The sequence below is a fragment of the Lissotriton helveticus genome, chromosome 2_1, assembly GCF_964261635.1.
Source record: "Lissotriton helveticus chromosome 2_1, aLisHel1.1, whole genome shotgun sequence".
In the NCBI taxonomy this organism is placed as follows: Eukaryota; Metazoa; Chordata; class Amphibia; order Caudata; family Salamandridae; genus Lissotriton; species Lissotriton helveticus.
In genome coordinates, this window is record NC_136059.1 from 1,518,874,737 (window position 1) to 1,518,887,162 (window position 12,426).

The 12,426-nt window shown below is 42.9% G+C and overlaps 2 protein-coding genes across 2 annotated transcripts in view; one reads left to right on the forward strand and one right to left on the reverse strand.

Moving 5' to 3' along the window:
- LOC144818744 (uncharacterized) overlaps positions 1-12,426 on the forward strand; it is a 397,421-nt gene that overhangs the window by 319,931 nt on the left and 65,064 nt on the right. The gene's annotated exons all lie outside the window — the stretch shown is intronic.
- LOC144818745 (uncharacterized) overlaps positions 1-12,426 on the reverse strand; it is a 220,113-nt gene that overhangs the window by 44,271 nt on the left and 163,416 nt on the right. The window contains exon 8 of the mRNA XM_078676449.1: positions 2,929-3,027. Within this exon, the coding sequence (XP_078532575.1) occupies positions 2,929-3,027 (99 nt within the window). The remainder of the gene's footprint in view (positions 1-2,928; positions 3,028-12,426) is intronic.

The window sequence follows — 12,426 nt, forward strand, 5'->3', positions numbered from 1 at the left end:
TTCTTTCCAAGTCTCTGCCACGGTGTCTGGAGTTGCTAGGATTTCGTCTTCTGGTATTCGGTAACTGTTGAGAGAAGGGAGAGGTTGATTGAAGTTGATCTTGTTGCGGGTGCTGTACTTCCCTGTCTCGGAGTTTCATACAGTCTAGGAATTTCTGTAGGTCTTTGGGTCATAGAATTCTTTAGAGTCTCTGTTTCTAGTGATAATACGAAAACGTGCAGGTTCAAATAGTCCATATTTGATATCTAGTTGTCGGAGTTGAGGTGCATGGAGAGAAATGCTTTTCGACATTCATTTGTTTCCTTAGAGAAATCAGCTGCCATGTGGATGAGATGACCATCAAATGAAAAGGAGCCTTGCGAACGAGCTGCAGCCAGTAATGGTCTTGTTTGTTCGTGTTGGAAGAAACAGGCAATAAGCGGTCTCGGACGTGCTGCAGGGACTTTATGTGGGGGACCGATTCAGTGAGCTTGTTGGATTTCTAAAGGTGGAGTAAAAGAAATGCCAGTCAATTTTGGAGAATGTCGCAAAGTAATGGTCTGGCATTTTGGCCTTTGATATTTTCCGGAAACCCAAAGAAGCGGATGTTGTCTCTTCTGCTACGGTCTTCTAAATCAACGATATTACTATGAAAAATAGGAGATCTTGGTCTCTACTTTGGAATGAATCAAAGCGATTCTCCATCATCAGAATTCAAGAGTCAAGTCCTTCAACTCTGGTAAGAAAACCTGCAATGTCTGCCCTAATTGACTTGATCTCTGCAGCCAAAGATGTTATGGTGGCATCCATACCTTCCAATCGATGGCTAACCCCAGAAATTTTATGTAGTGTGCGTTCCATGGTCATTCACTGGTATCTGTTCAGTGGTAGGAGGTGAAACCTGAGGCGAGCTAGTTGCAGAGGAGGTACCGCCTTTCATGGGCATGGTGTTGGAGTGTTTGAGAACTTCTGTAAAGAGAAGTTGTTTAGGGGCTTATTTCCACTCTGAGGTAATGCAAAGGTGATGTTCCGTGGTTTAAAGTGGTTATAAACAGTTGTTTTTATGCCCTTGTGATAGATTTGGTAGACTTGATGTTAACGTTGATGTGATAAAATAGATGCCCAAAGCGAGGCAAGGCTTTACTGTAGGGATTTGCTAATGATTCTCTAACTGAATTAATTAAAGTGATTTAGTTTACGTTTGTAAAAGGCTGACGCAAATCACTGTAAAGATTGTTGGTAGCAGACAAATGTGAAGAGAATTAGGAAGTCCTGTTTATAAAAGATAGCTGAGCAGGTGAAGAAGGCCCTGGTAAGGACAGTGCAGCAAGTATCTACACAACCATTGTATGCGTGGATTAGTAGTTCACCACTATCATTGATAGCCTAGTCTCAATTCATCCTGACAGTCAGGTGTATAAACGAAGAAAAGGTTTCATGAGGGAAACTGCCAGGCTTTTAAAGTTTGCCCACCTCAGAAATAAGTCATGTCAGAAGAATTGTATATATGCTGAGGAGCGAATGAATAAATGAATAAGTAAAGCTTTGCTTACCTCTTCCTGAAGTCCCAAGCGCTGGATTAAATCATGGTATCAATTAAATAAAAACGTAGGACTGACTAAGGGGAAGGAGGTAAGTTCAAAGTAAGGAAACTGAATGAGAGGTCGGAGATATTCCTATCAGGTGCTCACATGTGGTAAATTAATCGCCGCTGGGAGAGTGCTGTGGAAATGGTGACAATACAAAGCTTCAATTTCCAGAGGGAGCGTGAGAGTGGAAAAGGAAGATTATTAATTACATTCATCGTTGCTTGCCTCCTCCTGCAGTCCCAAACGTTATATTACGTCATGTGCACTGTATGAGAAAAAGTGTGGGACTTTCAAAGAAGTGAGGCAAGTTTAAAATTGGCATATGTTGAAGATTTCCTGCTTTTAAAACAATGCTGTGGAGAAAGCGGTAGCTTGGGACTCCACTTCCCCAGCTGCATGTCAACAAGAGGCTCAGCTTCAGAGGTAACAGGAGACGCAGCCTCTGCAGTTGCAAGAAGTCCTGTCTTAATGATGACAGGAGGTGCGGCCTCGGCAGAGAGAAGAGGTGCGGCCTTGGTGGTAATGGGAGGCGCGGCCTCAGCAATGGCAAGAGTTGCATCTTTGAAGTTAGGAGGAGGTGCGGCCTCGACAGCAAGAAGAGGCGCAGCTCAGGCGATGACAGGAGGCACGGCCTCAGTAGTGCAAGGGGTGAGGCCTTAGTGGTGAGAAGAGGCACGGCCTTGGCAGACGCAGTATGCGAGGAGTGGGAGGCAGATCGAGGCAAGCACTGACTCCTCGCTAACGCTGAACTCTGTCAATTCTTCACCGCTGTCCTCCAGAAAAGCCTGTCAACGTTCTCTGTGTGTCTTCAAATTGCATTTGGGGGAGAAAAAGAAGCCCTTCAGACGTTGTCGTTGTCCGGGGTCCATCCCGCGGCGGAGCTCGCACTTCAGGCGGCCATTTTCCTGCGTGGCCAGACCACGCCCCTAAACCATATACTTTCAACAGAGAAAAATCTTGCATATGGATGGATTGCCAGGGGTCAAAAAGTAGGATTAAGGTCAAAAGTGGGATTTAGGGTAAAAAAGGCATGGAAATCCTGATTCTGTAATTCAAGACTTGGGAATTGCACCAATTAAATCCAAAGAATATTTCATAAATCTAGCCTCGAATAAAAACTTACTTGAAAAGAATCAATAATACTCATTGTGATAATTTGAGATAAGATTGATATCTTATCTTATATGTCAAGTAGGTCACTGTTCAAATCCATGCATTGCATTTGTTTCTTGCCAAGAAAGGGCCACTTGCTGTACAGCACTGTCAATGTATGTACTCTGGAGAAACTTGGGTTTACTGTGTAGTGGACTTTCATCATACTTCGAAGGACTGTATTGCTTTGAAAACTGTTCAGATTTACCTGAGTTGAGGTTGGTGCTGCTTTCACAATACTGATCAAGCTGGATTACGCCTTGCTTGTCTTTTCTCAAAACAACGTCATCAGTGTGAAATGGCAATCCTGAGATCAAGCGAAGAAACTGTTACACATTTAATTAAAAGAAATAATCACAAGTATTAAACATGGTAAAATCCTATTTTAGGACCAATCCTTCTCTGTAATAAATGCCAGAATGTGACACAATCTTGAGGTTTAATCCACAAAACCTGTATTCCCCCCAAAAGTTTGAAATTTGCTTATGTGGGGTTACTCCCACATTTGGAACAATTTCTGAACTTTTGGGTATTGTCAAAGAATTCCAGGAGTACGTAAAGAAATCTACGACAGTCTCAGATGTCCTTAAGTACTCCAATGCAAAAACATTTCTGCAAGCAGAATTGTCACAGTTGCACTACTATGCATGTGGAAAAGGAATACAAATGTGTAATTTACACAGAATACATTTTTTTTTTGTTCATGGAGAAAGTATATTCCCCTTTATAGAACCCCACTTTCCTTATATCACTATCAATTTTGGAAGTGTTTACGCCCTGTTTGCCACTGGAAACCACATACTCCTGCCCTTGCCAGTAGTAAGTCTGAGTGTATTTCAAAGGAGAGAAACTACCTTCAAGTCATTGGTCATTACCCACAAAACTATGTGTTTAAGGTTATTTACTAACTTTTCCAGCTGGAACTCCATAGGAATATTCAAAACACTTATCTAATCCAGAACTGGAGAAAAAAGAAAATCCACTTCCTTGCAAAATCCTCTATTGGTAAATTATATTTGTGATGATAAATGCTGCCTTTCCTTCGGACTATGGGAACCAGAAATGTGACTTTACCCTTGCAATGTTTTAGCACACCCCAGTTGAATACAGGGGCACAAAACCTTTATAGACTGGTACCCTCTGAAAGTTAAATAGAGACCGGACTGATTCACAAGGTATTTTCTCTACGAAGTTCAGTTTAGGAGCACAAAATGAGTACATTACTAATGCTCAACGCCCCTTCTGGGCTGCAGAACCAGGATGGTTTGAGTTTCATGTTGATAATGAGCATTTACTACTGTGAAAAGTCCACAGCAATATTGGAATGCATTTGCAAGTTTAGGGTTAGAGGTGGGATTCTGGGCACTTCTGATAGGGGCAACATACAAATGCATAAACTCAGAAATGTGTGCACATTCAAATGACTGTGTGTATATAGATTTTCATATGATGCAGATCTTGCTGCATTGCAATGGGGTGCATCATAAGGAGTGAGGGTTTTGGAAGACAAGAAAATATTGTGTACATCAAGTTGGATTTACATCTTTGAACTACAGAACTGCGTTATATTCCACATGGCTTAAATTCTATTTTACATATTTACATTTTAGGAACATAAAGATTAGGGGTTTTGCCCAGGATAACACAATTTTCAGCCAAATGCTGAGGCTAGGATTCAAACCCATGACCCCAAATGCTAAAATTCAGCAATTTAGCCACTAAACCATATCTTTTCCTCTTGTATAGAATCTCACATTCAAAAACCCAGCAAATGTGCTCCTGGTACAGGCAGCAGCAAGTCACTGTCCATGGTGTGAACATGGAGGAAACACACATATTTAATAAGGAGAAGGAGATGGAGATTCAGGAAAAGTTTTTTCTCTACCTGTAAACATATTTACATGTGGAGAAAAACATTTACAGGTGGGAAAACCTATGAGGGAAAGAAAACCCACAAAGGGAACTATTATGCACTGGAGTACTCCATAAATTCTGCTTCTGTTGTAGATTTCTTGGGGCCTTCAATATTGTGGACTCTGGAAAGGCATTTGATTGTGTCGAATGGGGTTACGTCGTTGCTGTTCTTGCCAACATGGACTTCAGCCCACAAATCACGTCCTTGTTTATCATATGCATGCCTGGTAAACAAGTTACTTAACATCAGTAACATTCTTTCTGGGAGATCTAACTGCAGATTCCTCACCTTTAAAACAAACCTCCGGTAAAAAAACTGGATCCAGATGCTTTTCACTGCAATACTCCAGCATCGCAGTAGGTGGCGTTGTGTGGCTCCACGCTGACTTAGTTTCATCCTGGGAGTGATGAAGCAGAGCCGTATATATGCCACCGCTGCACGTTGAAATCGGTTTCTTTCTTAACTCTGTCAATGCCCTAAGACGTACAGTCCAAAGCTTAATCAGAGGTAGCAGTGTGTAGATCTTTATATTGGTGCCTTTTTAGATGAGAAAAGAGACCCTTCTGCATGATGAGGACATGGGAAAGAAAGCCACCGGAAAGAGTGTTACCAAAGGTAAGTAACTTATTCTTCTGATGGATACTTTTAACCAAGGATTTCTCACCTTCAGAATAGATAACAAATCTGTACCGCCCGAAGGTGGAGGGTAGCTGGAATGGGTTCATACCAAAAAGTCCTGCAGGACCCAACATACAAAATGCCCTTTCCCTTGGACCATGCTGTCAAGGCAGTAGTACTTCGTGGACAAGTGCACTGACGTCAACATCACAACATAACAAATGTCCAGTACAGACATGTGTATCAACGCAGAAGTAGCCGCCTCAGCCCTGGTGAAACTAACCCTCAATCTATCTGGGGACTGCTTTTTGGGTAAGTAGGAGCAGATCTTTTTTATTTTTTAATATTATTTTACATAACAGACAATTTGTTGATGTGTTCGGATCCTTCATCCAATTGTTAGTTTATCACACGTGTACACATCGCTCTGCCTACAGCATAGGGTTTCAATATACTATTCCGGTTGTAAGCTGGTCTTGAGTATTTGTAGCACAGTGTGTTTTCATCCGAAATTTTCTTCAACACTGGGTGGGATGTTACAGTGCCCTCAACAGCATGTTAAACATTAACATAATCAAACTATAAGTAACAAACAAGTACTTCTGAGTTCCATAAATGTTTCACTCAGTGTGACAGGAAAAATGCATATGTAAAGCAGATATCCGTGGTGAGTCCAATAAGGTAGGGTGTGGGTGGGGTATGTTTCTCAATTCCCAGGTGTCCCTGCTTAAGCATAAGTGTGACACCTTCAGTGCTCCCTCAAGTATAAATATCCACCTACTCTGTATATGTGTTACCTCAAAGGTGTCTGGCTATATCAGTTGCCTTTTTAAGGTGGGCCTTTGTTCAATCTAGTTTCCATTTTTTCAATGCACCCAGCCAATCTGACGTACACCTCACCCTCTACCCAGTTCCCCTAGCTGCCTGATCTGGAGCAACCTCCTCTTTTCACCATTTCAATAAATCACAGGTCCAGACTGACAATAGTGTCAGGCTCAGTTTTCCAAGCCACTGCAGTTTGCTGTTTCACCAATACCAGGGCCAGACTAACAAATCTATATGTGTGTTTGTTGTGTTTTTATATGGGTCACACATCTAAGATACAGTGAACAGGGCCAGAGAAAAAAAGATGTACTTTACTAGGTTCCCCATGTGTCTAAGTACTTCTTCAAGTACTACCATATCATTGGGCATTGGCACACCAAGTGGTAAGAGACTGCTACTGATTCAAGGCAGCAGGGGCAAGAGATTGATGCGCCAGGGTACATACATCCCACCCGCTTCGGTGTGAGGTAAGTATGGTGGTCTAATTTAAACTGGGTATAGCAAAACCTGGCATTCATCAACAACCCGCTCACTGATCCCAAACATCTCCCCCTTGTGGCAACTACAAGCTCCTCTCCCATTTGTAACTGCCACCATTCATTGAGCTGCCCTATAGGGTGTTTCCTCTGCTTCATTAGAGCCCTGTAGATACACATTACAGCCTTCCTCGTATGCCCATTGGTCAATAATACTGTGATTGCAGGGGTTGGCATTTCGTGCAGCACTCTCCAAAGCTGTCACGTCACTTTGGGCAAGGCCCCATGCAGCATGAAGTGTCCTGGGCCCAGCCGATCTCAAATGTGTACAACGGTCCATTCTCTACCAGGTCTCCCCACACTTTCACTCCTGCTTCCGTCCAGCTATTGATCTGAAAAGAGGTTTTCGGATTCTTGGTTTGGTGAAGGAACCAGATAGGCAGGTCCGTAGCGTATGGTATTGACCCATGACTGACAGAGACATATTTCCTCCTGCAATACCTAGCTACTCTCATGAACATGTTGTCTGTTTTAATACATGGTGTTACGCCCATTAGGTAATCAAGCACTTTGCATCCATCTAGATGCGTCATCACATCTTCTCGCTCTAGCGTGTTTACTTCTGCCACATTAAGAATGCAAGTATCCCCTGTACTTTCCGGTAGAAGCAGGGCCCCCACACAACGGGCAGGGAGGCAAAAAAGGAAAATGTTACTTACCCAGTAAGCACCTGTTCTTGGCATGTAGGGCTGTAGATTCACATGCTTTGCAAACTTCTGCCATCTAGTGTTGGGTCCGGATGTTTGCAAGTTGTTTTTCTTCGGAGATGTCTCTTCAGTCACAAGGTAGGTGACTCCTTCTTTCGGCACGTGGGCCTTAACTCCATTGTTAAATCTACTCCATCCTTAAATCTGGGCAGGTATCTCCATCCTAAAGAAGCCAACAGTTGGCCCCTCAGACTTAAATAATTACCGCCCAATATCCAACATCCCTACTCTGGACAAACTCTTAGAAAAATGTGTTCAGATTCAGCTTGGCAACCACATAGACTATTTCAACCTTCTCAACCAATACCAATCCGGCTTCCGTGCAGGGCACAGTGGTGAATCAGCCATGACCCACATAATAGATGCTAAAAATCCTTGACCAAAACGAAGCCTGTTTGATAATCTTGCTTGACCTTTCTTCGGCTTTTGACACCGTTAAACAAGACAACTTGCTAGGCCTCCTGAAACACACATTGGGATTATCTGGATCAGTTCTAAATTGGTTCACCTCTTTCCTTCAAAATAGATGGCAAAGATTCAAGGTTAATTAATCCCTGTCCAAGCCCGTCCCAGTCACTTTAGGAGTCCCGCAGGGATCATCCCTCTCTCCTACACATTTCAATTTATTCATGGAACTGCTCACCGAAACTCACAGCTCTACTTTGTACACTATCACATGTACGCAGATGATACACAACTATATTTAAAGATCCACTCACTAGAGGACATCAAATCTCTCAACTTAACGCTACACAAAACTCAGACCTGGCTGGCCACAAACCATCTGAAACTAAATACCCTCAAAGCCGAATTCCTACTAATCGCTCCTCCCATCCAAGTAACCATCATTCAAGATTGGCTGAAACACCTAATAGCACTCAACTGCCAACCTCTTATTATCGAGTCAGCAAAATCGCTGGGAGTAACTCTCGACCAAAATCTAAATATGCAGAAACACATTAGCTCCACATCAAAATGAGCAAACTTTCAGATGAACACCCTGAGAAAACTAAAACCCTTCCTGCCCGCAAATCATTTCAAATTGGCAGTTCAAGCACTAGTAATCCCAAGAGTGGAATATGGGAGTGTCTCTCTTTGTGGTCTTCAGAGATCATTGGCGGACCCTCTAAGAACTTCAATCAACGCAGCAACTAGACTCATCACAGGCTCCAAAAGAAATTGTCACATCTCCCCTGACCTCAGATGCCTTAACTGGCTACCTCTCGAAGCCAGAATTCAACTAAAAATCGCATGTATGGCGCACAAAGCCATACATCACAACACTCCGAGTTATCTGGCACAGAAACCGGTGTCTTCATGTGGCAACAGATTCTCCAGGAACTCCAGTAACCTTCTACTGAAACCACGATATGTCAAGAAGAAAACATACAGCAGGGCCTTCTCAGGGATGGCGCCCAGGATTTGGAATGCACTGCTCCCAGAAACTAGAATGAATCCCTCTACTGCATCTTTCAAAAAAGAAGTGAAATATCTTCTCATGTCTAAATTCACATGATCCATATATATAACTTGTTATACGATTCTTGATTTGCTTTGGACATAATTTTATTACTCTATGCCTGTTTTGTTTCTTATATTTACCCTGTAAAGCACTCTAATACCCCAAGGGTCTTGTTCGCGCTATATAAAACCTTCAAAATAAATAAAAGTAAAAACAATTGTTCGATTGTTTTCCCGCAGAGGGTGAGAATGGAGTTAGTAAAGGTAGAATAGAGATGTCCATGTGTATGTATATAAGATAAGAAAGAACTGCAACAGTTATAGGTACCCGGTGAGGCGGGTGGGTACATGTGAATCTACAGCTCTACATGCCAAGAACAGATGCTTACTGGGTAAGTAAAATTTTCCGTTCAAGGCATGTGAGCTGTAGATCACATGCTTTGCATTGACTATACAGCAGTTTTCTTCCAAAGCGGTGGCTAACCTGTAGCTGTTGCAGTTTTCTGAAGGAGTGTTCTAAGTACTTCCAGGCCTACATTATCTTGCTGCCTCGCTAAAACATCTACACAATAGTGCTTGGTGAATGTGTGCGGTGTAGACCATGTTGCAGCTTTACAGATGTCAGCTATGGGAATGTTTCCTAAGAAAGCCATCGTAGTCCCTGTTTTGCGAGTGGAATGCGCTCTAGGGGGTATTGTTAAAGTTTTCTTTGCTTTCGCATAACATGCTTCAATACAATTACCAATCCATCTAGCAATACCTGATTTGGATATAGGATTGCCTTTGTGAGGTGGAGTAAAAGAAACAAAAAGTTGTTTTATCTTGCGAATTGGTTTTGTTCTTTCTATGTAACATAACAAAGCTCTTTTAACATCTACGGTGAGAAGAGCTCGTTCTGCCACTGAATCTGGTTGAGGAAAAACCACGGGTAAATCAACCGATTTATTGATGTAAAAGGCAGATACTACTTTAGGTAGAAATTTAGGGTTAGTACGAAGAACTACTTTGCCTTTGTGAAGCTGGAAAAAAGGTTCTTCTATAGTTAGTGCCTGAACCTCACCTACTCTCCTCAGTGAAGTAATTGCAATGAGGAAAGCGACTTTCCATGAAAGAAATTGCAGTTCACATTTGTGCATTGGTTCAAAAGGTGGACCTGTTAATCATGTAAGGACTATGTTAAGATTCCAAACTGGGGCAGGTGGAAGTCTTGGTGATATAACCCTTTTTTTAATCCTTCCACAAAGGCTTTGATAACTGGTACTCTAAACAGAGACAAGTGCTGTCTATTTTGTAGGTACGCAGCTATTGCAGCGAGATGTAAGCGGATGGATGTATAAGCTAATTCTGACTGCTGCAAGAGTAATAAATAACAGATGATATTTTGTATGGAAGCATCCAAAGGATTGATATTGTTATTATTACAATATATAACAAATTGTTTCCATTTAGCTGTATAACAAGCTCCTGTAGTAGTCCTTCTGGCATCTTGTATGATGTTCATGCAGTCTGGTGGAAGATTCAGATAACCAAACTCTATGACTTCATGAGCCAGATCGCTAGGTTGAGTTCCTTGGGATCTGGGTGTCTGATTTCTCCACGGTTCTGGGTGAGGAGACTGGATGTGAGATGCAGCTTTTGATCTGGAACTACTGACAGCTCCAGCAGGGTTGTGAACCAAGGTTGCCTAGCCCATGTGGGAGCTATTAGGATTAATCTGAGGGATGTTTGCCTGAGCTTCTGAACCACTAGTGGAATGAATGGGAGAAACGGAAAAGCGTAGGCATATATCCCTGACCAGTTCATCCATAGTGCATTGCCTTTGGAGAGCTTGTGTGGATACCTGAAGGCAAAGCTTGGGCATTTTGCGTTTTCATGTGTAGCGAACAGATCTATTTGAGGAAAACCCCAATTTTGAAAGTATGGGAGGAGAACTTGAGGGTGAAGTTCCTACTTGTGGATTTGCTCCCTTTATCTGCTGAGAACGTCGGCAATCTGAGTGTTTACTCCTAGAAGGTGTTCTGCTAGGATATACATTTTGTGGTGTATGGCCCATTCCAAATGGCTTGTGCTAGGTGTGACAGTTGGATAGAGTGTGTCTCCCCTTGTTTTTGTATATAGTACATAGCTGTCATGTTGTCGGTGCAGACTAGGACAGCTTTGCCTACGAGGTGAATTTGAAAGGCTTTGAGTGCTAGAAACAATGCTAGCAGCTGTATATGATTTATGTGGAGATCCTTTTGCTTTTGACTTCACAAGCCTTGAATTGTGTGATTTCGGTGATGAGCTCCCCAACCAGTGAGCGACACGTCTGCTGTTAGCACAGTCTGTGGAACAGGGTCCATGAAGAGCTGCACTTTGGATAGATTTTGTGGGTTCCACCATTGCAGAGAGGGAGGAGTGTGGCTGTTTACCAACACTAGATCGGTTAAATGACCCTGCGACTGGATCCACTGACTCGTTAAGCATTCCTGAAGGGGACGTATGTGAAGCCTTGCATGAGGAACAATCATGATGCAAGAAGCCATCATTCCCAACAGGTGCATATATACTTGAGCTGGTAGTGAGTGGTTGGGCTGAAACAAAGCGATTAGAGCCTGAATATTGCAAATTCTGGCTGCTAAGGGAAAAGCTAGAGCTACTTGAGTATCTAAAGTGGCTCCTAGTCCAAGTTGCTCCTGGATAGGTTTGTGTGTTGGAAGATTCGAGATGAGACTTGAACACATTCACTTTAAACCCCAGTTGGTGAAGTAATTGTAGTGTGATGTGAGTGTGCTGGAGACACTTTGGGTGAGTGCTGGCTTTGATGAACCAGTTCCCCAAGCATGGGAAGACATGAACGTGTTGTCTTCGCAGGTGAGCAGCAATACTGCTAGGCATTTGGTGAGTACTCTGGGAGCAGTGGTGACTCCAAATGGAAGCACTTTCAACTGGTTATGTTGCCCCGCTATCACAAATCTGAAATATTTGGAATAAGCGGGATGTATTGGAATGTGAAAATGTGCGTCCTTTAAGTCTAGAGTAGACATAAGTTGCCTTGCTGTAGAACTGGGAGCACTTGTTGAAGTGTCACCATGTATGTAATGATTCAGCTCTCTGAGGGCTAGAATGGGTCTGAGAGAGCCGTCCTTTTTGGGTATCAGAAAGTACAGGGATTATACATCTGACCCTTGATATTGTACTGGTACGGGCTCTACGGTTCCCTTTAAAAGGAGAGACTGAACCTCTTGTTTGAGGAGGTGTAGATGCTCTGGTGACATTTTGTGTGAACATGGGGGAATGATTGGAGTATTGGTGGTAAGCTCCAGGCAATGACCAGATTGGATAATTCCTAGCACCCATTTGTCTGTAGTTATTGATTGCCAGGCAGGGAGGAATTGAGAAAGACGTCCCCTGACAGGTGTTGAATGATCGGGGGAAGTGTAGGCAAGTCACTTTTTTAGGTGAGGGGGGTGCGTGTTGTGGAACCTTTACCTCTACCTTTACAGTTGTTGCCTCTGTACCCTCCTCTAAAGAAACCCCCTGAGGAAGAGGACTGTTGCCTTTATATGGTGTAGAGGCAGTGCCTGAACAGATATTCTTGGACCCCCCAGGACAGAAGGAGCGGCAAAAGGAATCACAGTTGGAAGGGGACTGTAGGGCTCCCA